The sequence below is a fragment of the Rutilus rutilus genome (genome assembly GCF_951802725.1).
Source record: "Rutilus rutilus genome assembly, chromosome: 15".
Lineage (NCBI taxonomy): Eukaryota > Metazoa > Chordata > Actinopteri > Cypriniformes > Leuciscidae > Rutilus > Rutilus rutilus.
This window is the reverse complement of record NC_140220.1, coordinates 30,775,308-30,803,188: the sequence shown is the minus strand read 5'-3', so window position 1 is coordinate 30,803,188 and position 27,881 is coordinate 30,775,308. Positions and strand designations below refer to the sequence as shown.

Genomic DNA, 27,881 nt, shown 5'->3' with positions numbered 1-27,881 from the left:
CGTCAGGGACATTGGGGATGGAGAAACACACCCAAATTAACTTCGGTTAAACAGGCGTATGATAATTTGGGTAAATGTGTAAGCTAGATGTATGCTTTTATAATAAAATGTCTATCTATCTATCTATATATATATATATATATATATCTATCGTAATAATGTATGATTTGCAAAAATAACTGCTGCGTCTGTGTGTAGATGAGAGAATCAAAGTGTATGCGCGTTGTGCACACGCTACATTGATTAAGGCTAAGCATGCGCCCTTAAAATAGCATATGAATAACATGCGCAACGCGCCACTGACTTTAAACAGTTTTTTTTCGGTCAGTGGCGCAATTGTTTTCTAAACCTGTAAAATAGCATGAGGGAACGTTTGCGCCGGAACACGCCTCCTCTTTGCGCTGAACCGCCCCGGGGAGCGCAAGTGTATTTCTTAGTTAACCGACGTGCATCTGTGGAGGGAAAAGTCCGCTTTGCGCGGGTGCAAAATAGGAATGATACATGCGTCGGTGTACAAAGTCAATTGCGCTGGGTGCAAGATAATGCCCATAATATGCACGATCACGTAGGTCTTTAAAATACAAATTAAACATGTGATCTTGAATAACTGAGTAACACTTTTATGCATTCAGGGATTAATACATAGGCAAAACACTATAAAAGAATGATCATATAGTGAAATCATATACATGAATGTACATGTCTCAAGTGATTTTTCGACTGAGTAGGAAAAGGGTACATTATTTAATAATTCTGTCATAAGGCAGGCATAGAACAAAATACAATACAAGAGACAATATACAGTAATAATAGATCCCTGTCCTTGGGATATGCATGTTCATTTAAAGAAAGAATTGTCTATAAATGAATGCAGGAAAGTCTGTTTAAGGGCTATGTGTCTTTCCTTGCTTTTCAAATTTTTTCCAAGCAATAAAACATCTCTTATCTCGTCTTATCTGATGGAAGCCCTGGTGACTGAGGCCTTCTCTGCTCTAGTGGCTCTTTTCAGGTGATGGTTTATTACTAATTGTCACGGATACATCAGCGTCAGCGCCAGCTCCCTACACTCCGCCCACCCGATCAGCATCCCCGGAATACTAATCACCTGCACCTGTCTTCACCACCTGTCATCAATCTCCTGCCACTTCCCGCACTCCTTATAATCACCTCCAGTTCCCTCAGTCCCTTGTCAGGTCTCGTTGAAACCTACTCAACATTCTGACTCTCTCATGCAAACTCAAATACGCTACTTACCTGCCGTCAGCCTGTTCTCCGGATCCTCCGTCTGCTTCAGCTATCCCGCTCCCGATCGTCAAACCTCATCCAGTCATCTACAACCTGAAACAGATAAGAGACTTTGTCAGATCCACCGCGTCCATAAACTCTGCTAGAATATTTCACTACTCATCAAACTCACCTGCCGTGACTGTGCTTTGTGTCAATAAACATCCTTGCAACTTACCTGTCTGTTCTGTGCTGTTTTGTGACAGAAGACCTGACCAACATGCACGAACCAACAGGTCACGGCGAAGAGGAAATCCCCATTCAGAACGCCGGTGTTTCTCAAGCCATTCCATTTCCATCCGTCATTCATTCTTCTTCATCTGCCTCTGTCAGTCCCATGGCCCGGCCAGCGCCCTTCTCAGGCGAGGAGGGGGAGTGCAGCGGATTTTTACTTCAATTCGAGCTGTACATGGAAATGAATGCTTCTCAATTTCCCACCGAGAGAGCGAAGATCGCTTTTCTCATCTCTCTCCTCACAGGACGCGCTCTGCTTTGGGCACGGGCACTTTGGGATGCAAAAGGTAGTGTAACTCAAACTCTTGATAATTTCATCAGCCATTTCCAGGAAGTGTTTTCTCCAGTTTCCAATGCTCTAACCATCCATGATCAGTTGTTCCGTTTAAGACAGGGCCAATCCTCTGTTTCCTCGTATGCACTGCAATTTCGCACACTGGCAGCTTCCAGTGGATGGAATGAACCGGCTCTCATTACCGCTTACCGTCAAGGATTAGAGCCCGAGATTCGTTTACAGCTAACCATTCATGATGACATCATTGGGTTAGAAAATCTCATTCAGCGTTCCATCCGGGTGGATCAACGACACACCGCATGTCAGCTCGATATCCCTGCACTGCCTCCTCCTCGACCTGCTACTACAGCCAGCCCTTCAGCACCAGAATCCATGGATATCAGCTCGACACATCTATCATCTGTTGAACGTAAGCGTCGTATGGACAATAACCTATGTCTATATTGTGGATCCGCTGGTCATCTGCTCCTCACCTGTCCAGTACGTCCCCCACGACCGGCGGTGAGTACAGTACGAATACATTCGCCCATTTCTCAAATGAAATATACTACTGTCCAGATCTCTTACCTCAAACGATCTCTTTCAGCGCAAGCTTTAATTGACTCTGGGTCCGCTGGAAATTTTATCTCTCTCTCCACTCTTCAAAAACTTCAAACCCGCAGACGATCCATTCCACAAACTCTTCAGGTCCAATCCATCCTCGGGAAACCGCTCGGTCGTGGGAAGATCAGCCACAGCAGTCCAACCATCACTATGAAAATCGGTTGTCTTCATCAAGAGGATTTGTCATTTCTGGTGCTGGAGGGCTCTACGGCAGAGATCATCCTGGGACGCCCGTGGCTGGAACTACATTCCCCGAACATCTGCTGGGCTACGGGAGAGGTCTGCCAATGGGGAATCCGCTGCTTTTCCCACTGTCTGACTCAAGTCAAGAAACCTCGTCACTCATCTTCTTCTTCCGCTCGGGAAATTCCCATGTGTTCGACCTCCATCGAAAGTCCAGCTACTGATCAACACCATGAAATCCCTGCCGTCTACCGGGCGTTCCAGGATGTCTTCGATAAGCAACTTGCCACCAAGCTTCCACCACACCGGCCATGGGACTGCGCGATCGACCTGCTGCCTGGGGCGGTTCTGCCGCGTGGTAAGATCTATCCACTGTCCATCCCGGAACAGAAGGCCATGGAGGAGTATATTGAGGAGGCTCTACGTCAAGATTACATCCGGCCATCCACGTCCCCTGCCGCTTCCAGTTTCTTTTTTGTAGGCAAGAAGGACGGAGGCTTGCGCCCCTGTATTGACTACCGGATCCTCAATAACTCCACAGTCAAGTATAGGTATCCCCTTCCTCTGGTTCCAGCAGCTCTGGAACAACTCCGTGGTGCTCAGATCTTCACGAAACTGGACCTTCGCAGTGCCTACAATTTGATAAGGATCAGAAAGGGAGACGAGTGGAAGACTGGGTTCATCACCCCTGCAGGCCACTATGAATATAGGGTCATGCCCTTCGGGTTGTCCAACGCTCCCGCAGTATTCCAGGGGTTTATGAACGAGATCTTCAGAGACTTCCTGCATCAATTCGTCATCATCTATATAGACGATATTCTCATCTACTCCGCCAACCTGTCAGAACATCACCGCCATGTCCAGTCTGTCCTTCATCGTCTGCGCAAACACCACTTGTATCTGAAATTGGAGAAATGTGAGTTTCATCAAAGTTCTATCCATTTCCTGGGGTATGTGATTTCTCCTCATGGGATCACCATGGACCAGAGGAAGGTGGATGCCGTCATCAACTGGCCACAACCCTCCAACTTGAAAGATCTTCAGCGTTTCCTGGGGTTTGCTAACTTCTACCGCAGATTCATAAAAGGTTACAGTCAAATCAGTGCACCCATCACCTCTCTTCTGAAAAAAGGGGCCAAGTCTCTGTCCTGGACCACCGAAGCCCTACTAGCCTTCGAGAAGCTGAAACACTCCTTCAGTTCCGCTCCCACTCTCGTCCATCCCAACCCAGATCTACCATTTCTCGTCGAGGTGGATGCATCAAGCACCGGGGTGGGAGCGGTTCTGTCGCAGCGGCAGGGGGAGCCTCCTCGACTCCATCCATGTGCCTTCTTCTCCAAGAAAATGTCCCCGGCGGAGCAGAATTATGACATCGGCAACCGGGAACTGCTGGCAATCAAGCTAGCACTTGAAGAGTGGAGACACTGGCTGGAGGGAGCACAACACCCCTTTGAAGTCATCACAGATCACCGCAACCTGGAATACCTCCGTGAAGCCAAAAGACTCAACACTCGTCAAGCCCGCTGGTCATTGTTCTTCACCCGTTTCAACTTCAAAGTAACCTATCGCCCAGGGGACAAGAATGTCAAGGCTGATTCTCTTTCTCGTCTGCACCAACCTGATATCGTCAGTTCTACTCCAGAATCCATACTCCCTCCAGCCATGATTGTCAGTCCCATCCAGTGGAGCTTAGACGATCACATTACTGATGCTACCCGTACTGAACCTGCTCCGCCGGGAGGTCCTGAGGGACGGACTTACGTACCCACTCGCCTGCGTCTGTCCCTCATGGACTCCATCCATACATCTCCGGGCTCTGGACACCCAGGCAGCCAACAGACCCTCTCGCTTGTGCAACAACGGTACTGGTGGCCCAATATGACCCAGGATATCTCCCGATTCGTGAAGAGCTGCTCAGTCTGTGCCATGGCCAAGGTCCCTCGACGTCTTCCAGAAGGTAAACTGGTGCCTCTTCCAGTACCCACCAGGCCTTGGTCACATCTAGGGGTAGATTTCATCACGGACCTTCCTTCTTCTGACTCTCACACCTGTGTCCTTGTTGTCGTCGATCGGTTTTCGAAAGCCTGCAAATTGATTCCTCTGCCCGGTCTGCCTACTGCCTTTGAAACGGCTGAGGCTCTCTTCACTCAGATATTTCGACACTTCGGAATACCAGAAGACATCGTATCTGACCGGGGTCCACAATTCATCTCCAGAGTATGGAAAGCCTTCTTCAATCTTCTGGGAGTCTCAGTCAGCCTAACGTCTGGATATCACCCCCAGTCCAACGGCCAGACTGAGCGTAAGATACAAGAAATCGGGAGATACCTGCGGTCATATTGCCATGATCATCAAGACTGCTGGAGCAGGTATCTACCCTGGGCCGAGTATGCACAAAACTCCCTTCAACAGTCCACCACTGGTCTCATGCCTTTCCAGTGCATACTCGGCTTCCAGCCGCCTCTGTTTCCCTGGTCAGGTGAGCCTTCCGATGTTCCAGCAGTCCATCATTGGTTCCAGGAAAGCGAGAGGGTCTGGGACTCAGCACACGTCCATCTGCAAAGGGCTGTTCGGAGACACAAGAGCCAGGCCGATGCAAGAAGATCAGCTACCCCATTATACCAACCTGGGCAAAAGGTCTGGCTCTCAACCAGGGATATCCGTCTCCGACAGCCCTGTCGCAAGCTGAGTCCCAAGTACATAGGCCCGTTCGCGATACAGAGGCAGATCAATGATGTCACCTACCGGTTATCACTACCTCCTCACTACCGCATCTCACCTTCATTCCATGTCTCCCTGTTAAAGCCATACACTGATCCTCTTCTTCCTCCTTCCACAGAGTCTGGCGCTGATGTGGTACCTCCTCCTCCAGTAGATCCCGAAGTCGACAACATCTACCGGGTCCAGGACATTCTCGACTCCCGACGACGGGGCGGTCAACTGGAGTATCTCGTGGACTGGGAAGGTTTTGGTCCTGAGGAGAGATGCTGGGTTCACCGTGATGACATCCTCGATCCCACACTCTTACAGGACTTTCACTCTGCTAATCCCAATCGTCCGGCGCCGAGAGGTCGTGGTCGTCCCCGTCGTCGGTCTTCTCTGCCCTCGGGAGCTGGCCGTGGAGGAGGGGGTACTGTCACGGATACATCAGCGTCAGCGCCAGCTCCCTACACTCTGCCCACCCGATCAGCATCCCCGGAATACTAATCACCTGCACCTGTCTTCACCACCTGTCATCAATCTCCTGCCACTTCCCGCACTCCTTATAATCACCTCCAGTTCCCTCAGTCCCTTGTCAGGTCTCGTTGAAACCTACTCAACATTCTGACTCTCTCATGCAAACTCAAATACGCTACTTACCTGCCGTCAGCCTGTTCTCCGGATCCTCCGTCTGCTTCAGCTATCCCGCTCCCGATCGTCAAACCTCATCCAGTCATCTACAACCTGAAACAGATAAGAGACTTTGTCAGATCCACCGCGTCCATAAACTCTGCTAGAATATTTCACTACTCATCAAACTCACCTGCCGTGACTGTGCTTTGTGTCAATAAACATCCTTGCAACTTACCTGTCTGTTCTGTGCTGTTTTGTGACACTAATAGGCTTTAAAGCTTATTTGTTACATGTAACAAATAATAATGTGTCTGATTTGTCGCAGTCACTGCATCAATATATTGGATGCAATATATTGCATTTGGTCTTAATGTGATAGCAGCCTAATATAGCCTACCTGCTGCTGTCTGTGTCATTAAAGTTAATCAAAGAACAAAAGGAAAAAAAAAAAATCACTCACTGATCTTGAGTGAATAACTTTTGTAGCTTTAACAAGGATTAATCTATATTTAATTTATACAGTGAAGATTATGCAATGCTATTTTACGTGTGATTATTCAATTTCTGTACCCGAATTACTGTTTCTGTACCTGAAAAACACTGTTTATTATTTTATTATTATTATTATTATTATTTTATTACTGCCGGGTCACTTTTCTACAATAATGTTTTAAATTTATATTAGTTAGGCTTGTAGTTTTTGCTGTGGTTGGAACCAAGAACTGTGAAATCGTGAAATTTTATTGTTATCTAAAATTTTGGCAGCTTATTTATTAGAATACATTACATGGGTAAAAACAATGAAAATAAGTGATTATTACACATAATATTCTTTCACGCTCTATGGACCCCCTAAAGTAGCCTTGGCCACCCCTTTGCCAGCCTATGCATAAAAGTTTTTATTTCATAAATAGTTTTTAATGGTCTCTGTATTGTTCTTTCTCCCATCTGGTTACCTCGTAAATCAGTTCAGCAATTGTACCATTTTCCACAGGGACCGGGACACACTCTCGACTCCTCAGCACAAACCTGAATGAGTGGATGCCTGCTCCTTTTAGTGTGACCGCTATTGTCAGCATTCGACAACACGTCTCGTTCCCTCCGTCAGGGAACGGAGATTGCAATAGTAACCAAGACATTTCTGGCCCATTAAAGGCCTTGTAATAAAACAAGGGGACACAAATGCAAAAGTGCAAATCTGCAGACTGACCATGGATGTTACCGTGGATGTAGTGGATGTTACTCAAACTTCTTGCTTTTTGATAATGTTTGTCAAATTATTCATCCATTATCCAAAATGGCAAATCAGCCCAAACAAAAGTATGATGTGAGTTTATAACCTTGATTATGTATGCTTGACATTAACATAACAGCTTTACCTATAAATAAGGATTAAGGTATTCACACAATGCAATCCCATGTCCCTTTTGTCTCATAGCCTTGACGCACTTGTAACCTAACACAGCAAAAACAGCCTTACAATTTAACCCAGTTAGGCAATAAAGGCTTCATTAGACAAAGCCATTGTATGAAGGTAAGTTCATTATTCACTAAGTTCACTATCATACAGTCTTAAATTACTAAGAGAAATTTGTTTTATTATCTTTATAAATCCACACCAATCAAATTTTATACTGGGTATTTTCAGATAATGTCTGGAAGCAAATTTCTGCTATAGTCAGAGAAGAGCCCACAGACTCTTTTTTTGTAATCTATACTGCAGGTCTGCTTCTCCTCAAGAACAGTATTAGCTAAGAGGTTGATAATCTTAGCATACATGTCACGTGTCCTCTCCATAACATTCTCTAAACAGTCTGGTGTGGGGTGACAGTCAAAGGCCTCTCTGCAGAGAACTAAACAAGTCCCAGTGCAAGCGTCGAGTGTGCCACTAGACAATGGGGAACAACAACAACAACAAAAAACTTCTCTGTTTGGAAATCTGACTGAGTTAAGGAAGGGGGAAAACATTTTTTAAGGAGGTAAGCTTTTTTATTTGTTGTTTGCTTTGGATTGTTATATATCTTATTGTGTTAAGATAAACTTAACATGGTTAGTTCACCCAAAAATGAAAATTCTTTAATCATTTGCTCATCATCATGTCTTTCCAAACCTGTATGACTTTCTTTCTTCTATAAAAGATGATATTTTGAGAAAGTTTGAATGTGTGTACAAATTAAACGTTTTTTCATGTCCACAATGCTTTGTTGCTGTATTCTCACAGCAACTAAATGCTTGCTGCTGCTGTTTAGCCTAAATGCTTTGTAATTTATTTCTGCATGGAATGCAAAACTGTAAAACACGACGCTTGGTTTTAATCCTTGTTTTATACAGTTACATTCATTTCAATGCTATAAAAACACTCTTCTAATTAGTTTACGGCATTAGTGGTAATGAATGTGCCATTGGAGCAATGAATGAATGAACAGGGGGCATGCAAGCATGACTCTGAACTGATGAGCAGCAAAGTCCCTTTAAGACAAGTCATTTCACTCGACAGCCAACTTTGAAATGCCTCTCAGGCAGAAGTTATGCAAGGACAACAAATATCTCTTTGAATGGGGAAACATCAAATTCTCCAAAGCTGTTCAAAAAGCTTACAATTAAATTTCATATTTGAAAGGTCTCATAAATTTAGTTTCTTTGCAAATATTCGCAAAACACGCCGCAAACAGAAAAATATGACATTCACTTGAGTGCAAACACAAATAAGCACTGTTTTCTACAAATCTTTTTCACCAATATGATGTTATTACAGTATTAACTGAGGGTGCTCTTGCTTTCGTTTGAGGAAACCTGGAAAACTGCCTTGACACTATTAATTACCGCTCTCTTGATATAGTGCCCACATAGCAATTTTTCTCTGGCCCAACTCCTGTCCACACAACCAGCTTTTGCTCGGCCCACATACAGCAATGAATTATGGTCCTTGGGTGGCCTAGATCTCAATACAAGACAAGAGCCATGCATTAACTAGCCCTGGACTGGGCCAGAACAAGTTTTAATATTGGTGCCGATTCACAGTCTTTAACCAGAAACCCCAAAACTGAGCCACACCTGTGCCTTATCTAGCCCAATATAGCACAGAATATATATATAAAATCAAACCTGGAGGAGGAGGCTCAGGTGGAGGACGAGAGTCAGGGAGAGGGATCAAACGGAAAGTCCAGGGTGGTGTGATCCAGGGAATGGCCTTGAACAGGGACAGATGGGAGGCGAGCCAGGCCACAGCCAGAACTGTGATCCATAGCGGTGTCGCTGGAGGGAGGAGCCGTAGTGGAGAGAGTTCTGACGCCAGCTTAGGAACGAGCAGAGGTGACGGTGACATTGGAGAAGAAGCCCACCACGCAGACGAAGATGCCAAAGACCTTGGCGCCAGATGCAAGTAGGGATCTGGAGGGCAGAGGCAGAGCCTGAGGAAGGGTGGAGCCACACCACTCAGAGAAGGCTGAGGTGGTACTGAGGGGCTGATGGGAAAAAAAACGATGACTGGGTTGCAGAAGTGGCTGAGGAGAGGAGACTAAAGAGAAACACGGGGATTGAGAGAACACATTAAATCCATTGTAGCAGTTTGGAGAGGAGGTGGAAGAGGGAGGCTTGGGGGGCCAACAGGTTTGATGAAGATGATTCGGATTCAGGCAGAATCAAAGGAGGTAGGGAATTCTCTTTTTTTAAACGCAAAAATGTTCATTAAGTCCAGTAGATGCTCACTCTCAGTGGCGGGAGGGTTGGGGGTGCTCACTTCCATACACTCGTATTCCAAAAGGACTCCCACGGCAATGGATGGTGCAGTCGGGTCACACACCTGACCTGGTCAGACACACGCAGCTAAGGTGATGTTCTGCTCGGTCGCTTCCGTTGGCACTGGCTCACACATCATGGCTGAGGCGGACTCGGACTCGTTGTCTGTGGTGGGCTCGTGCTGCTGCTCCTCGCAGTGGGATGGTATCTGACTGGCCACTGAATCTGGAGTGGGGCTGGCGTCGTCGTCAGCTGGTCCGACGGTCAGTGATAATCCACAGGATACCAGCACCAACTCCACATTCTCAAAGAAGCTCCCTCGAGGACCCTCCCTGGACAACTGAGCCTTTGTCACAATCTTGAGTCCCATGAAAAGGAAAGAACAAAGGCAGTTGTCGGGGAAGTTCAACTGATGAGCAAGGTCGAGGAAGTCTTCCATATGTGCCTCGAGGAAGGGATCTCCATGCTCAAGGCACAATAACTGAAATGAGGGAGAATCCACGATGAGAGAAAAAAAAAAATCCACAAAAACACAAAAGATGAGGGGAAAATATTATTTAAACAGATATCACCACATAAATCACTTCTAGGTCATGTCTTCTGTCACAGTTGTGTAGTAGCAAGCATACGAAGAAGAAGGTTCAAGTTCAAAACAGTGTTTAATAACATCCACAACTAAATCCAAAAGAGAACACACAAGATCTTATATACAGCTGAAAACAATAATGATTAAAAAATCCTTCACATTTCATTTCCTTCCAAATCGGAGAGAAATGCAGAAGCACTTTGATCTGCAGTCGCGAGTCTTTCATGCAGAGAACTCTCCTCATATTAATGCAGAATGATGCATTTAAAAGTTAATAAACAATAAATACATATTTTTCTATCAGGTTAAACTTTGATTAGTCACCCAAACCTTCATCGAAAACTCTCACCGTTGGTTGCGCATATCCGCCATGTTTTGTAGTTTTTTAACACTTTTCACTTGCGTTTGTAGCTCCTCCTCCAAAGCGCTATGAGTTGTGGGCAATATACAGTATTAGCCTTTAGTGTGTGCACGGATCCACACTTCGAAAATCCACCGGAAATAGTAGACCATCCGGGGACTTCTGGCATACTCTTTTCAACACACTATGCTTTGGGACACACTTTTAATCTCACATACTGTTTAGGATGGATAGTATGGACATTGAGACGCAGGGAAAGTCCAAACTGAGGTGACTTATGACAGGAGATGCTTCACTACGCTGAATAAACCGCTCACTCGTTTTCATTCACTCCCTCAAGTTTACTACATTAGTAGCCTAGAAATCTAGACGCACCCTAGCGGCAGCAAAATGTATTTTGCAGCCAGGGCAGTCTAGCAACTCTCCATAGACTTTCGAGCTGCAAAAACCTAAATTGGGTCAGGCCAATCACGTCGCGTATAGAGTATGCGGGGCGGGCTTAACATATGACGACAGAGTTGCGACGGTTCCCTGGCTGCTACTTGAAAACAAAGAATGACGGCTGCTCATCGGCTTTGGCCGCGACTCTGGAGGACTTGGAGTTAAGTTTTTCTTTGAGAAAAAAGCAAAGAACGGCACTTAAGTCATTCTTAAAAAAAGGAAGATGTGTTCGTAGTTTTGCCGGCCAGATATGGCAAAAGTTGAATCTATCAACTAGCTCCGCTGGTGGGAAAACGCTCTGGTTGGTTGAAGCGCTGTCCTATTGCGTGCAGAGGGAATTTCAAAGACAGCCGTTTATCCCGCCCCTCGGATTGAGCGTGTCTATGGTGAGTTGCCAGACCAAACATCTTGATGTAGGTCTGGCTTGCCAGGCTACTACATTAGTGGACTAATGTAGGGAATAGGGAATGAGAGTATATGGGGCGATTTCAGACACAGCCCGTGAAGGCACGCATTTAATTTGTCAAACAAGGTAACACATTTTTTACTTTTAATGAGTGCTGGATTTGACTGTTATCGCTACTGAAGATGAACATGAAGACAAAGATAGTTGAATAAATTTGGGTCCATTTCTCACACAAAGCAATTGCATTGATTCCGAAGATTTGGATTACAGCACACAAATATAATTTTGCAGTGCATTTTATGGTCATTTTTGGGCCACAGCATATTCATAAAATTCCTTATATGTCCCACAAAATAAATATTGTATAACATTTAATGATTAAATGATTACATACATTTTATTAATTTTAAGAATTTAAAGTGTAGTCTGAGTTATTTGAATGAAATGATATAATTTCAAATTAAGTAAATCAGTCATCTGCCTTAAACTGCAATTATTCATTCTGTTTTTCAATTATGCATTTAATTATGAATTATTCTCAGTATGTTTTGCTAAAATATGTCTCTTTCTCATAAGAAATAATCTTGGAATCCTTTAAAAATAATAATTTAAAAAGTGGCCCTATGATCACTAGCCTGATTTGGGCCACATGATAACTTGACTGATCTGTGCCACACATCTTCAACCGGTGTTGCCAAGTCCACGTTTTTTTCCACGGTATCAGGCTACTTTTAAGTTGTTGCTGCGGGTAAAAAATAAAAATCTTAATTAAGAGTTAATTTCCACCTCCGTAGGTACTATTTCGCCAATCCAACACCCCCAAAACACCCCCCAGACTCACAAATTCAATGGAGAATTCGGGCACCCAATGGAGACAAAAATTATATTAGCATTGGGTTATTTTTGGGGTAGTCTCACGTAGCCAGAAGGTCAGAAGGTCTGGACTTTATCGCAGCTTTTCTTGGCCAAGGACCACCCAAGAGGACGTTTGACTGACATGCAACCAATCACAGTTCGTTTTGTTCCACGTCATGTTTAGGGGTGTGACAATATAATGTCGATGTCCCTACAATAACAGACCAGCGTGCATCTAATAAATTATTCATTCAAGAAGGTTGTGCAAGTTTACTGCTACAATGGAGCCGCAAACTTTACAAACTTTGAAAATTCAGCGTTTAGTTGAGCCTGGTAAGCGCTCATTGTCACAGTTGTAAACACAACGGCTTTCTTCTCCCACGAGGGGTTTTGGCATCACGGCATTTGTTTCCAGGCGGACCAATAAAGAACCCGACACACACGTCTCCCGGACATCCTGTAGAATTCAACCAATCAGATCGCGACTTCGAAACTCCTGAAGTGTTTCCAGAAAAGTGTGCCATATGCATCAGACATTCAGACAATGGTCCGTGGGCGTGACGTATGAGGCTGAGACTATTTTTGTGCTACTTTTGACTGGCCATTGGGCTACTTTGTTGCCTTCCACCAACAATCGGCCCTCATGTTGTTTGTTGTTATCCATGCTGTGCCGTCATTGCCATACTTGGACCAGCTTTGGCTGACAGGACACATCCCGCTGCCAACAGGAGCAGTGCCAGCATGAGGCCGCATTCAAGCCAAGACTGTTTGCTATGTGGGTGGATGATCTACTTACCTTTAGCCTACTAAAATGTTGATGATGGAAGTATCCAACAAGTTTGTCCTGTAGTTGTGAGATTGTATATATGGCCAAAATCTAATTCTGATGGAAATGCAGCTGATTGCATACTTCCGTATTGTAATTAAAGTGAATATTTGTTCACATATTGAAATGATAAATGTTCACATTGCATGATCAACTTGTTAGCCAACACATGACTCATCTCACTCAATTAAGCAAGACACAACAGTGTTTTTATACTTCACCACAACATCTGCTAGCGTGCTATTGCTGTTGATAATATTTGCTTGCAATCTGAATTTGCTAAAGGCTACATGCTGCTGCTGATCAAACGAAAAAAATATTCATAGCAATGATTTCCTTATAGCAAATACTAGCTGCTAATATGCTTAGTAATTCACTCGAAGCATTAAAACAGGACTGTTAACATGACACATGATTTTAAACCTTGTGTATGAACTTCATGAAGAATTAATAAGGCAGACCACGCAATATTGCATAGTGATATAGCACGAGAATGACCGTTCACTTATCTTAGATGTTGAATTTCAGAGGAATTTTGAAAGTGCGCTGCTATAGCAAATGCTAACCAAGTATTTGAAGGTTGAGTAGCGAGCTCATTGGCTACTGATACAGCATGAACCAATCAGCTGTGCCTGATCCAGCAAGAGCCAATCAGCTGTGCCCTAGAGAGAATGATGTGATTGCTAAAGGCCCTGATATACTCAAGGCAAAGTTATTTTTCGTTCTTCATTTAGGGATAAAACGAAGTTCGAAATACGTGAGCAGCAATATACTGTTATCGAACATTTGTCGCCGCCCACACTGCTGAGAGCGACGGTTAGATGAATATGTAAATATGTGCAGCACGCTTTCCTCACAATAACAAAATAAACACAATCTCAAACAAAATTGAGAAAACAGAAGTACAACTTAATTTTCTACTATAAAGCAGCTCTCCAGTGTGTTCATGTTTTCAATCATGGGTCACGTCTAATCTCAACTGACTCTTGAACTGGAAAAGACAGAAAAATATGGAAAAGACACGTGAAAGAAGGCGGAGCATCAGCGCACACGGCACGGACCAATGGTAGTACAAAGCGTACCAGCCGTAGCAAACTTTTCAAACTTTTTTTGGCAAGATGTTTTGAACTCCCAAAACGAACTCCACACAAAGTTCGTTTTGGCCTGATTTTGTTTGAAATTACTTCATAGCAGTTCGTTCTTCAATTTCGCTTGAAGTATATCGGGGCCTTTAGAACCTATCAGCCTGTGCCATCTACAGAACTGTGTATTTGTTTATTCTTTGTTCATTACTTCACAGTGCATTAACAAATGTTAACAAATAAAACTTTAGATTTTAAAAATGTGTTAATAAATGTTGAAATTACCATTGACTGAGATTAATAAATGCTGTAGAAGTATTGTTCAGTGTTAGGTAATGTTAACAAGTGAAACCTTATTGTAAAGTGTTACCTAAAAAAAAAAAAAAAAAAAAAAAAACTAAAATCTGACAGATTTAAAGCTACAATATGTCATTTTTCCACCGCTAGGGGTCGCTAACCTCTTACAATAACAAAGGCGTAGGTTGATGACGCAGTGATAAGCGGAATGATGGGACTTGCTATCATTCTGATGGATCTAATAATGTTTATGGATGAGTGAAAACATTCATGTTTTTTAATATGACTGTGGTATAAGCAGGTCGTGATTGCTAATAAGAGACAGATATCAGCGTCACACGCGAGTCCCACGGATATAAAGGAATAAGGGCATTTCATTCTACCGAACTACCCGCAAATTCTGAATTCCTACTCACACAGGTCAGTTTATTTGACAAATTAAACTTGTGAGGTAACGCAGCGCTGTTTCACTTTGTCTACACTATCACACTAAACTGCATTTGAGTGTGTTGAAAGTCATAATGTTATTCTATGAGTTAGTTTATCTGTATGAGCAGTAAGCTAGATCAACATTAGAATAATATACTGATCATATTCTAACATTTCATCATGTTGAGCTATATAACACTGATTAGTTTTATGTACATTTGCGCGTCTCTGTCAAGTCGAAGTTTGTCGCAGACGTGGAGCTCTCGACATCTCATAAACGCCACGCTGATATTGATCCTCGTTTTAGTTCTCCTTTTGTCCCAAAGTCTGCTTGCCATGGTCCATAATGTTTGAACGAAACAACAACAGCGTGAGCGTGCCGCTAGATGTAACGCAGTTGTCCACGTCTGTCGCCATGGTTACTGTGGCAGTACGAGCGGAAACCAGGGATAACGCGGATATTACGTCATTGACAGGCAACAAGTGGGACAGGGCGACAGGGACGAGCCATTATTTAAAATTGGAATTTCTCTGAAATTAAAAATATTTGGGAACTTTTGGGATATTGTAAGTACACAACTGCAGGAAATATATCACACTGTGCAAGTGATTTTTTGATAATTTATTACAAAAATCTTACATATTGTAGCTTTAAATCCTTTAGTTGTATCTCCTAATCAAGCAAATGAAATATGCAATAATACACGTTAGTCCAGTTTCATTACATAATGAATGTTTTGGTTGTCTTAGGGTCCATCATGGCAGTCGCCCATGTGTCTATGCCAAGTACCACAGGAACCAACCTGGAATTTGCTGACTACAGTCTCTATAGCAACCTGTCCGATAATGAGCTCATGCAGCTGGCAATCGAGCGGAGCCTTTCTGATGCCCAGAGCTCTGGGTCAGGGTCAGAAAACTATAATAACTCTGCTGCTCTGAACATGCCAGCATTACCATGCCAAGCTCCACCATCACATCGTCGTCCCCAGCAGCAACTAGAACCAACTGCGTGTCCTGCCAATCCACCCAGGTAAAGTGTGATGTGCTTCAAGTTGAAATGAGGTACCATCATAAATCAACTCTCACTGCCAGTATAAAAATAACCAGCGCTTAGAACATCTTACTCACACTGACCTTTAGTGTGTGGCCTATATTTTCAAATTGGCTTCAAGCTAAAATTCTTTAGATATTAGATTACACTATATTGCCAAATGTTTTAGGACTTTACATGCACATGAACTTTAGTGACATCCCATCCCTGATCCGTAGGGTTAAAAATGGTTGGCCCACCCTTTGCAGCAATAACAGCTTCAACTCTTCTGGGAAGGCTTTCCACAAGGTTTAGGAGTGTGTTTATGGGAATTTTTGACCATTCTTCTAGAAGTGCATTTGTGAGGTCAGGCACTGATGTTGGACGAGAAGGCCTGGCTCGCAGTCTCCGCTCTAATTCATCCCAAAGGTGTTCTATCGGGTTGAAGTCAGGACTCTGTGCAGGCCAGTCAAGTTCCTCCACACCAAACTTGCTCATCCATGTCTTTATGGACCTTGCTTTGTGCACTGATTCACAATCGCAGTCATGTTGGAACAGGAAGGGGCCATCCCCAAATTGTTCCCACAAAGTTGGGAGCATGAAATTGTCCAAAATGTCTTGGTATGCTGAAGCATTAAGATTTCCTTTCACTAGAACTAAGGGGCCAAGCCCAACCCCTTAAAAACAACCCCACACCATAATCACCCCTCCACCAAACTTTACACTTGTCACAATGCAGTCAGGTAAGTACCGTTCTCCTGGCAACCGCCTAACCCAGACTCATCCATCGGATTGCCAGACAGAAAAGCATGATTCATCAATCCAGAGAACACATCTCCACTGCTCTAGAGTCCAGTGGCGGCGCTGCATCCGATGCTTTGCACTGCACTTGATGTAAGGTTCTTGAGCTAATCTGAAGGCCACACGAAGTTTGGAGGTCTGTAGCAATTGACTCTGCAGAAAGTTGGCGACTTCTGCGCACTGTGTGCCTCAGCATGCGCTGAGACCGCTCTGTTATTTTACATGGCCTACCAGTTCGTGGCAGAGTTAATGTTGTTCCCAATTGCTTCCACTTTGTTATAATACCACTAACATTTGACTGTGGAATATTTAGTAGTGAAGAAATTTCACGAATGGACTTATTGCACAGGTGACAACCTATCACGGTACCACGCTTGAATTCACTGAGAGCGACCCATTCTTTCACAAATGTTTGTAGAAGTTTGTAGAAGATTTTATACAACTGTGGCCATCAAAGTGATTGGAACAACTGAATTCATTGATTTGGAGGAGTGTCCCAATTCTTTTGGCAATATAGTGTAGATTAGATATTTCAGTATGTGATTTATGCAGTACATGAACTTAACAACTAGACTACATTTAAATGTAAAAGAGAGAGACACATGTTGCTTCATGAAATGTCTAGTCATGTTTTGATGATGCAGCTCATGGGGAGAGTAACAAGATCACTTACAGATACCTACTGCATACAGCTTCTTCATTGGCTGACACAACTACTTCACACCTGTTCCTCTTCATTTAAAGGCAACATTTATAAAGTGCAATCATAGTTCAAGTTCACATGCCACCATGCATAAAAATAGACAATATCCTTTGCTGTGCCCCAATCTACTTTGGATCCACCTCTAGGCTTCCAGTTGTGGATTTTGATTTAATTTCAAAGATAACATGTAAAGGTAATTTAATTTGAAATTATGAAAATTATTATGAAAATGTGATTGTGAAATAGGTAGAGATTTAAGGAGATTTAATTAAATTAACCTTACCCATCTGAATGCAATTCTTTTTTCTCCAAAAGCGAAACAATAAAACCACAGGGTGTGTGTTCGGTGAGTCACTTTGTGACTGGTTCTGGCAAGCGAATGGTGGCGTATCGAAGATATGATGGAACTATGCAAATCGCACCTGAGCCTGAAGAGTGAGTGATAACCTAATTACCCACATAACAGTATGATCTCATTATAACATTTGTAAAGAAAAGTGTGATTATTTGTACGTTTTCATAGAAGCTGATCAATATAGCCTATATGGCCGCCTTATTAGGTACACCTGTTCAACTGCTCATTAACGCAACTATCTAATCAGCAAATCACATGACAGCAACTCAATGCATTTAGGCATGTAGACATGGTCAAGGCGATCTGCTGGAAAAGCAGTGATTAGAAAGAAAGGTATGAGAATAAGGCAGAAATGGTGTATGGAAGTAAAATAATGACAAATGTTTTTGAAACAAAACAACTTGTTGAATTGCATTAATTGAAAAAAAAAATAGGCATTGCATTAACGGTGCTTGCATTTTAATGCATTGTATTTTTAGGGCTTGCATTTTTATGGGCTGAAATTCAACATGGTTGAATATTTAAGCTGTGAATTTTTCAATTCAAAACATTTGACACACATTTTCATTTTTAAAAATTCAATAATCCATATTCACCTTCAGATTGTTCATTCTGTTTAAAATACAACTTATAATATTCAACAGGCAATTTTCAGTCCATTTTATTTAGCCTTAAAAATTCGCTTGCACAAATTCAGTGGTTCAAATTCGACAGAAAATTCGAAATTTGACATATGGGAACGTTACGTTCATATTCTGAGTCTGCTTGCCTGTAGATATCCCCAATAAGGTGCAAGTTTGGTCTTTTATATCACTGTGGAGATTATTAGTCGGTAATCTACTGCTATTCCTGCCATTCCCAGATTTGGAAGTGAAATTCCCAGATGTCAAATGTCGAATTTGAACCACTGAATTTGTGGAAGCGAATTTGTAAGGTGAAATAAAATGGACTGAAAATTGCCTGTCGAATATTATAGGTTGTATTTTAAACAGAATGAACATTTTGGAAGTGAAATATGAAAGGTGAATATGAATTATTGAATTTTTAATAATGAAAATATGTGTGAAATGTTTTGAATTTAAATATTCACAGCTTAAATATTCAACCATGTTGAATTTCAGCCCATAAAAATGCAAGCCCTAAAAATACAATGCATTAAAATGCAAGCACGGTTAATGCAATGCCTATTTTTTTCCAATTAGTGCAATTCAACAAGCTTTTTTGTTTCAAAAACATTTGTCATTATTTTTGTTCCATAATGGTGGGAAGAAGACACGAAAGGTCTTCAAAAATACAAAAATCTGTCAGTATTAAAATTTATAAGGAAAGGACTAGGCGGGAGGAGATTATAATAACAAGACTGAGAGTGGATCACACAGGATTGAATGACAACTTGTTTTTAATGGGGAAAATGAATAGTGAATACTGTGAAAACTGTGGGGTTAAAGAAAATAGTGAACATGTCAAATTGCACTGTATATTATATGAGATGGAAAGACAGGCGTTTCAAGATGGGGTTCAGGAAGCAGGGCGGGAGTGGAATCTGATGGGGATACTGGGAACAGAAGGATAGGGAGAAGGCATAAGAATCACCAGAATGGCACTTTTAAAATTTCTTAAAGACACAGGGTTGATGGGTAGAATATGAGAACACTTAAAATAGCATGATGTTACACACTCCTGTACAGTAGGTGGCGGTATGCACCTTAAAGTTTCCGCCATTAATCAAGAGAAGAAGAAGACGATCTGCTGAAGTTCAAACTGAGCATCAGAATGAGAAAGAAAGGTGATTTTGAACGAGGAATGGTTGTTGGTGCCAGATGGGCTGGTCTGAGTATTTCAGAAACTGCTGATCTACTGGGATTTTTACTCTAGGGTTTACAGAGAATGGTCCGAAAAAAAGAGAAAATATCCAGTGAGCGGCAGTTCTGTGGGCGAAAATGCCTTGTTGGTGCCAGAGGTCAGAGGAGAATGGCCAGACTGGTTCGACCTGATAGAAAGGCAACAGTACATTTTTTAAAACAATCATTCGATACAACTGAGGTATGCAGAATATGTTGTACCTTGAAGCAGATAGGCTACAACAGCAGAAGACATATTATATATAATCTTTATGATATTAAATATAAAGGATTCATGAAAGATTTTACGTTTCTAGAGCTAATAGTTTTACATTTTAGCTTTTGTGGTCAGAATGTCCTAATTGTATGTTTCAGTGTACGGTATATCCAAATGTACAAAAATGTACACTACCGTTAAAAAGTTTGGTCAGTATAATTTTCTCTTATGCTCACTGAGGCTGCATTTATTTGATCAAACGTACAGTAAAAACAGTAACGAATTCAGGGTGAGTGGGACACTTTTTGCTATTGAGATGACTTGGAAAAAAGTGTCCTAGAATTCACCCTAATATTGTGAAATATTATTACAATTTAAAATAACTGTTTTCTATTTTAATATATTTTAAAAGTGATTTATTCCTCTGATGGCATAGCTGAATTTTCAGCAGACTTCAGAGTCACATCCTTCAGAAATCATTCTAATATCATATAACATTTCTTATTATTATCAGAGTTGAAAACAGTTGTGCTTTGTGGAAACCTAAATTAATGAATTGAGAGTTCTATAGAACATCATTTATTTGAAATATAAATGATTCAAAAAACTTTTACTGTCATTTGTGATCATTTTAATACATCCTTGCTGAATAAAAATGTTTGTTTTTTTACTGACTCCAAACTTGTTAACGGTATAACTAATGACATCAGGCTGCACATGGAACAGTCGATATGTTATATACATTTTAATATTTACATATGCAAGAGCCACAATGTATATCATCTCACCTGCAGCACTTCATGCATCAAAATAAAAGCGGTGTCTTCTCTAGGGAGCTTGAGCCTATTGTTAAGGCCATTTTGGACGGTGATGTAGGAACAGTGAGGCTATTGGTTAAGCAACCTAGTTGCAACCTTCTTACAGCAAATAAAGATGGATGGATTCCTTTACACGAGGCGGCATATTGTGGACGAGATCAATGCATTAAAATTCTCCTGAGAGGTAGAGTGCGCTCATTTAAAAATGACTCAGTTTAACTTTTTTTAGTCATGCTCTAAATGATTGTTCTGGCTTTTATCATGAACACTATTCTCACAGCTCAACCTGGCATGGTTAACCTGCGCACTTTGAAATGGAAGACTGCTTTAATGTTAGCTGTGACCATGGACCACCTTGCATGTGTGGAGAGTCTTCTGGAGAATGGGGCTGATCCTGATGTTGCCAATGTGGAGAGGGAGACTCCCCTTTACAAAGGTATCCAATCCATCCATCCATCCATGGCCTTTGACCCTTCAAAGTTTAAGTTTTTTCCTCCCCAAAACATTTTGTTAAATCTTGATGTTGCTTTTTTGTTAAAAAATAGTTATTTGAATTCTTGTTAATTCTAGTTCCTTACATTGATTATTTTTTTTTAGGTTTAAAAGCCTGGCATATCAGCCCAGATCCACAAAAATATATTTTGTTTTACATTGAATAAGACCTTCAGTGGTGTGATGGAAATTGTATCGTTTCTATACATGTCTGTAGCTTGTGAGAAGGAGAACCCAGCAATGGTTGCCATGTTACTGAATTACGGCGCCTCTGTGAATAAGAACTGTATTCAAGGCTGGACCGCTCTCCATGAGAGTGTTTGCAGAAACAATGTGGAAATCTGTGAGATACTAGTGAAAGCTGGAGCCAAAGTCAACATGCCCAACATGTATGGAATTACTCCTATCTTTGTTGCTGCCCAAAGTGGAAAAGTGGATGCACTTCGCATGCTTTTAAAAAATGGTATAACATCTTTCACTTAACTGTCATTTTCCGTTCATTGTTGCTTTGTGATGTAATGCATCTCAAATGTAATGCATCTCAACTCAATCAGGTGCAGATCTCAACAGCCAGGCCACAGATGGAGCCACAGCGCTGTATGAGGCCTGTAAGAATGGTCATGAGGACGTTGTAGAGTTCCTTCTATCTCAAAATGCAGACGCCAACAAGCCGGGCAAAACAGGACTGATGCCAATCCATATTGCTGCCCAGCGTGGCAATGATGGGTATGAATTAAGAATTCACTTAATAAGGAATTTGTATGAATGAATGAATTTGCTTTGGGATAAATGTTCTCAGGTCACAGTTTATCTAAACAACTTATTTGTATGCGAAGGCCATTGGTTCTTAAGACTTTAGGTTTAGTATATCTCATGATCTTGCATTAATTTTCAGCAAAGTCCTCGGGTGTACCTACAAAAATGCCAGGGAAACTAAGTAAGTCTCAATGGGTTCTTTACAGCAATGCTGTGGCAAGAGGGTGCTAATCCCGTAACCCATCACCTGAAAACTCAAGCTAACTCAAGTAGTAAATGGTTTTATTTGCAAAATACCATTTAAAATAATTTATTCGTGTCTTGTTAACTAGTTTATTGTGTGTAGGGTCTTTTTCTCGCCTAACAGTTAAACTAATCATCCCATAGCATAATTCCTGATAGCATGAGATGTTTAGGGATGGGAATCGTAAAGAATTGAAAGATCCCGGGTTCTGGTTCCTCTTAACAATTTAAATTCCTTAACAACTCCTTAACAAATATTTTAGTATTTTTAAGGAATATATATTTGAAAAAAGAAATGCATTTTACTGTCAAATGATTATAAAATTGTCACAATAAATACATGTTAAACAATTCTTGCGAGTGAAAGTGACATCTGAAGGCCAAGTATGGTAACCCATACTTGGAATTTGTCCTCTACATTAAAGGGATACTCCACTTTTTTCGGAAATATGCTCATTTTACAACTCCCCCAGAGTTAAACAGATGAGTTTTACCGTTTTAGAATCCATTCAGCCGAACTCCGGGTCTGACGGTACCACTTTTAGCATAGCTTAGCATAGATCATTGATTCAGACGAGTCCAGTAGCATTTCTTTCAAAATGACCAAAGAGTTTCAATATTTTTCCTATTTAAAACTTGACTCTTCTGTAGTTAAACCGTGTACTAAGATCGACAGAAAATGAAAAGTTGCGATTTTCTAAGGCTATATGGCTAGGAACTACTCTCATTCCAGCGTAATAATCAAGGAACTGTGTGGCCGTAACATGGGTGCAGCAGGCGTAGTGATATGACGCAGCGCCTGAAAATAGGTCTAATAGGTTAGACAAACTTAGTCCCGGTCACGTTGGAAGAAGTTACCGAGCTGGGGACTATTTTCAGGCGCTGCGTCATATCATTACGCCTGCTGCACCCATGGTACGGCCGCACAGTTCCTTGATTATTACGCCGGAATGAGAGTAGTTCCTAGCCATATAGCCTTAGAAAATCGCAACTTTTCATTTTCCGTCGATCTTAGTACACGGTTTAACTACAGAAGAGTCAAGTTTTAAATAGGAAAAATATTGAAACTCTTTGGTCATTTTGAAAGAAATGCTACTGGACTCGTCTGAATCAATGATCTATGCTAAGCTATGCTAAAAGTGGTACCGTCAGACCCGGAGTTTGGCTGAATGGATTCTAAAACGGTAAAACTCATCTGTTTAACTCTGGGGGAGTTGTAAAATGAGCATATTTCCGAAAAAAGTGGAGTATCCCTTTAAACCCATCCAAGTAAGGGCACATAAATCAGGAGCAGTCAGAGAGTAGTGAACACACACACTGCAAACCAAGGACACACACCTGGAGCACCCAGGGAGTGATTGAGGGTCAGGTGTGTTGTTCAATGGCACCTCAGTCATTTCCTGCCACTATTCAGAATCGAACCCACAACCTTCGGGTTACCAGTCTGATTCTCTAACCATTAGGCCAAGACTGCCCAATAAGAGTCATTCGTTTAGGAATTGGACTACACTGAACTGTATGTTTTTAATTCTCTAGAATGAACCAACTCATAGGAATCAGACTACTCTATTCACTATTTGCCCTGTAGATTCAGTAGAGCTGTGCGGCGCCGTTGAATATGTAGTGAAGGAAACTAGTGAAGTAACCTATATTGGTATTTCAGTGAAAGAATGCATGTTTGTGAACGTCTAGCCATTCACACACAGAACGTGTTTTTGCATTTCCACTGCACTGCTTTTCTGGTTTTTTTTAAAATGTAAACATGCGCTAGACTGACATCTTTGACCGTCTTGTGTCTTTTGCAGAGTCTAGTGTGAGACATGCGTTTTTAAAGTCGCTATGAAACGGAAGTTGCGATAATCTATTCTTCCCTATTGTAATGTATATCCGAGTTAAACAGCTTCTCGAACTTGGTTTTGTCCATCAGGAATTGATTGAATTGTTGGATCGTTGTGGTTTGCTATTGCTGCGATCTCATTGTCACGGTTCATGTTTCTGTGTGTTCATTTTTGCCATGTTTTTTGTGTTTCTGTCTCTGGCCTGGTTGACTGTCAGCGTTGCCGGCAACTCATTGCTCTGACAGGCCAACCACACCTGGTACTCATTTCGTTCTCCCCTATACCTACCCTTGTGTTTGCAGTCATTCTTTGTCAGATCTTTGTTGCTCATGTCCTGCCGTTTCTTTTGCCGTCTAGTGTTCCCTGTTCTCGTGTTCTTGTGTTCTTGTGTTCTTGTTTCTTGTTTGGATTACCTGTGGTCATCACTGTTCCTGGATTTCTCTTTGGCTTTACTGGCCAGCAGTCTGCTTCCCCATCCCATTGCAGTTTGATCTGCGCTGCCAAAGCCTGTTACTTCATCATCGCGGCTCTACAACACCTGACCATCTACGTTCTGTTTTCTGTATTTATTTTATGTTTAATAAACACCCTATTTGACTGCATTTGCTACTGGATCCAGTTGTTATTTCCCTTGAAGTAACGATCTGACCAAGATGGATCCAGCGAGTGCTTTGAGCTGAGAGACATTTTGGACAGCAACAACGCTCGTATGGAACGCCAAGAGGATCAGATCATGGCGATGGGTTGAACGGTTCAGGCTTTGGTAGCACAGGTTGCAGAGTTGTCTGCCCAGTTCCAGCAACTGAAGACAGAGGCAGCTAACCCATTCACTGCGCCTAACCTAATGTCAGTTCCCCCCATCGGAGATCTTACTGCCCGTCACAGCGAACCTCGACTACCGCCATCATCTGCCTATTATGGTGATCCAAAATCGTGTCGTTCATTTCTGGCTAAGTGCTCTCTGTTTTTTGCTCTCCAGCCGTCTGCCTTCCTATCAGAGGGCTCTAGAGTGGCTTTGGTGAACACGCTGCTGACTGGCCGAGCAGCTCAATGGGGATGACCTGTTCCGCAATGAGCTGAAGAAGGTATTTGACCGTGCTGTCTCTGGAAGCGGTACGGGTGTTGGCAGAGCTGCAACAAGGTAATCAATCTGTGATCTGTGTTTCGCAAGCTGGCTGCTCAATGCAACTGGAACGAGGAGGCGCCGTGGGACGTTCCTGCATGGGTTGGCTGACCGTAAACAGAATAAAAGCTATGCTCTGGAAATAGCATCTGCCTTGGATGATCTGACTGAGTTGTCCCATCCTCGTGCCAGTTGACACGTCATCAGAAAGCACAAGAGACATCGTTGCAAGAGGGAGCAGAAGTTATTTTGATTAAAGATATGCACAAATAAATAATTTATAATAAATAGAAATTGTCCATTTTGATTTCATGGGGACTTTAAGTTGAATTTCTAAACTTGAACTCGAACACTGTTTTTAAAACGCACAAGACACTGCAAAAGATGCAAGATGGGAGCGCAACAGTAAGACACGTCCATCTTGTGCATGAATGTTTACATTAAAAAACAATGGAAATGCAGCGCAGTGGAATTAAAAACTGTGTAAACGGCCCCTAATAAGCCCTAATGTCGTCCATTTCTGCATTTTTTTTTTTTTTTTTTTTATTCTTGGTTCCCAACCCTAGAACTGGTTCTCTAAACTTTCATTATTGCTAATCACTATACATACAAGCTTTTTTAAAAGGTTTACATGTATTAATAGTCTTCTTCTGAAATATTTTCCCATTTTATAATGGTAATTTCACCCTAATGTTGTCAAATTGTAACATGACATTCAATTGTATTTTGGTGCACACCAGCAAGGCAACACTCAAGAACACAAAACGTCTCGTTTTTAGCATTGTAGCCATGCTGATCCCAGCCACAAGTAAGGCCAGAGTGAGACGTACAGGTATCAGCCCTCTCCATTTAGCAGCGGAGCGCAACAGGAATGATATTCTCGAGTTACTGATCGAGGCCGGCTTTGATGTCAATGCCACATTGTCTGAGGATCATTCTATGATGTATGAAGATCGACGCAGCTCAGCTCTCTACTTCGCCGTCATGAACAACAACATCGATGCTACCACCATGCTTCTGGAGGCTGGTGCTAACCCAAACCTGGACACGTTCAACCCGCTCCTGGTGGCCCTGAGGCAGGGTTGCATACAGACAGTGACTTTGCTGGTGCAACATGGTGCTAATGTCAATGCCTACATCCCAACTCACCCAACTACCTTTCCAGCTGCTGTTATGTTCTGTTTGAAGTATCTGACCTTACTGAAGTATCTGATGGATAATGGCTGTGATGCGTTGTCATGTTTCAATTGTGTTTATGGCAGCAATCCTCATCCTCCTATAAAGACTAGGCGTAACGTAAGATACGATGTAGATGAAACTACGGAAAATACCTGTGTACAGGTGAGTGGCCTGAAGCCAATACATACAGTATCATTTTTATTCAGAATTGTGTATAGTACCACATTTTATACACTTTTTACTAGTTCTGTGAGATGATCTCCACCGAAACCTACTCCCGCTGGGCAGGACCGATTATAGATGTGCTGCTTGACTATGTTGGGCATGTGAAACTCTGTGCACGACTCACTGAACATCTGGACAGTTATCACGAGTGGCAAGGCATCAAAGAGAAATCAAGTATGCGCACCCATATCTTTTGCTTAAATTATTCATATATGCAAATTATTTTAGTCACCTGTGTATTCATTTGCTGGTTCTGATTGCAGTGCCTCCACGCCCACTCATGCAGCTCTGCAGACTGAAAATCCGCAAACTGCTTGGTATCAATAGACTGAAGAAAATTTGCAAGCTTCCAGTTCCTCCAAGGTTGATCAAATTCATAAATCATCAAGAACGAGAGCGAGAATTTTAAGCCTGCTTTTGAGTGTTATCTCTTACACAGAGTACAGAGAGAACAATGACATTAGAAAATCATAAACTTCTGTTTACAGAACTTGCACTGAGCTAAATTTATAGAATAAATGGTATTTACATTCTGAGTACATTTTTGCACAAGTATAACAAACAAATGTGCTGCTTAATAGTGTAAAAAGGCCATAAATGTTTTTATCAGACATAAACAGAATTTTACGGAACATTTATTAAATAAATTTAGTGGTTACATAGTACTTTGTCTATATATGTATGCTAAGAAAAAACAATTATATGGGGTGTTATTGGTGCCAAAAATGACAGATTTGCAATGAAGTAGAAATGTATTGAACGTATTAAGAAAATTCAACAATGGTAGGTGGATCCTGTTGTAAAACAAGAAAATCCACGTCCAGGCACTAGATACACCTGTGACTATACAGTTCAAGACCTGACCACTAGATGTCTCTTTAGAGTAAAAACTGTCAGATCCTGAACATCTATAGTCACAGGCAGTGTTTCAGATTCACTTTTTCACTCACCGGCCAATTTGGCTACTAATTTTTTAGGTTACCGGCCATTGAGAACTTCTAGCCAAAAAAAAATATATATATATATACATATATATATAATTAGGGTTTCATACATTCATTTCTTATTCAAACAAAATCCTGTCATCCAGCAATCTCCTCCCTTCCTCTTTCATCCTCATCCTTTTCACCAAAAACGTGTTTTGAGAACATCCCAAAGAACATAAAAAAATGTAGGACTTTGGATAATAACAGTGTCTTTTCTGTTAACCAGATGCTTTTTAATCTTTGCTATTTCTTCAATGCAAATGAACAAGCGCGCCAGTATTTGTTGCGTAGTGACGTGCATGTTCAAGTAAGCCAGATACG

At 41.9% G+C, this 27,881-nt stretch overlaps 1 protein-coding gene across 6 annotated transcripts; it reads left to right on the top strand.

Annotated features, from left to right (window-relative positions):
* The first annotated feature begins 7,758 nt into the window (after window positions 1–7,758).
* Window positions 7,759–27,578, top strand: asb2a.1 (ankyrin repeat and SOCS box containing 2a, tandem duplicate 1). Of its 6 annotated transcripts, none has more exons than XM_084432398.1 (12): window positions 7,759–7,911; window positions 15,704–15,983; window positions 17,803–17,922; window positions 19,718–19,843; window positions 20,733–20,902; window positions 20,999–21,154; window positions 21,428–21,673; window positions 21,765–21,936; window positions 22,106–22,147; window positions 25,950–26,511; window positions 26,595–26,748; window positions 26,838–27,578. In XM_084432398.1, exons 2-12 carry the CDS (start codon window positions 15,712–15,714, stop codon window positions 26,981–26,983), a joined length of 2,166 nt encoding a protein of 721 aa, XP_084288524.1. In that variant the 5' UTR covers window positions 7,759–7,911; window positions 15,704–15,711; the 3' UTR covers window positions 26,984–27,578. The 6 variants fall into 6 exon arrangements, with proteins under 6 accessions (XP_084288524.1, XP_084288523.1, XP_084288527.1 ...); XM_084432397.1 differs by having other exon boundaries at window positions 19,718–19,849; XM_084432401.1 differs by lacking the exon at window positions 19,718–19,843.
* The last annotated feature ends 303 nt before the right edge of the window (window positions 27,579–27,881 follow it).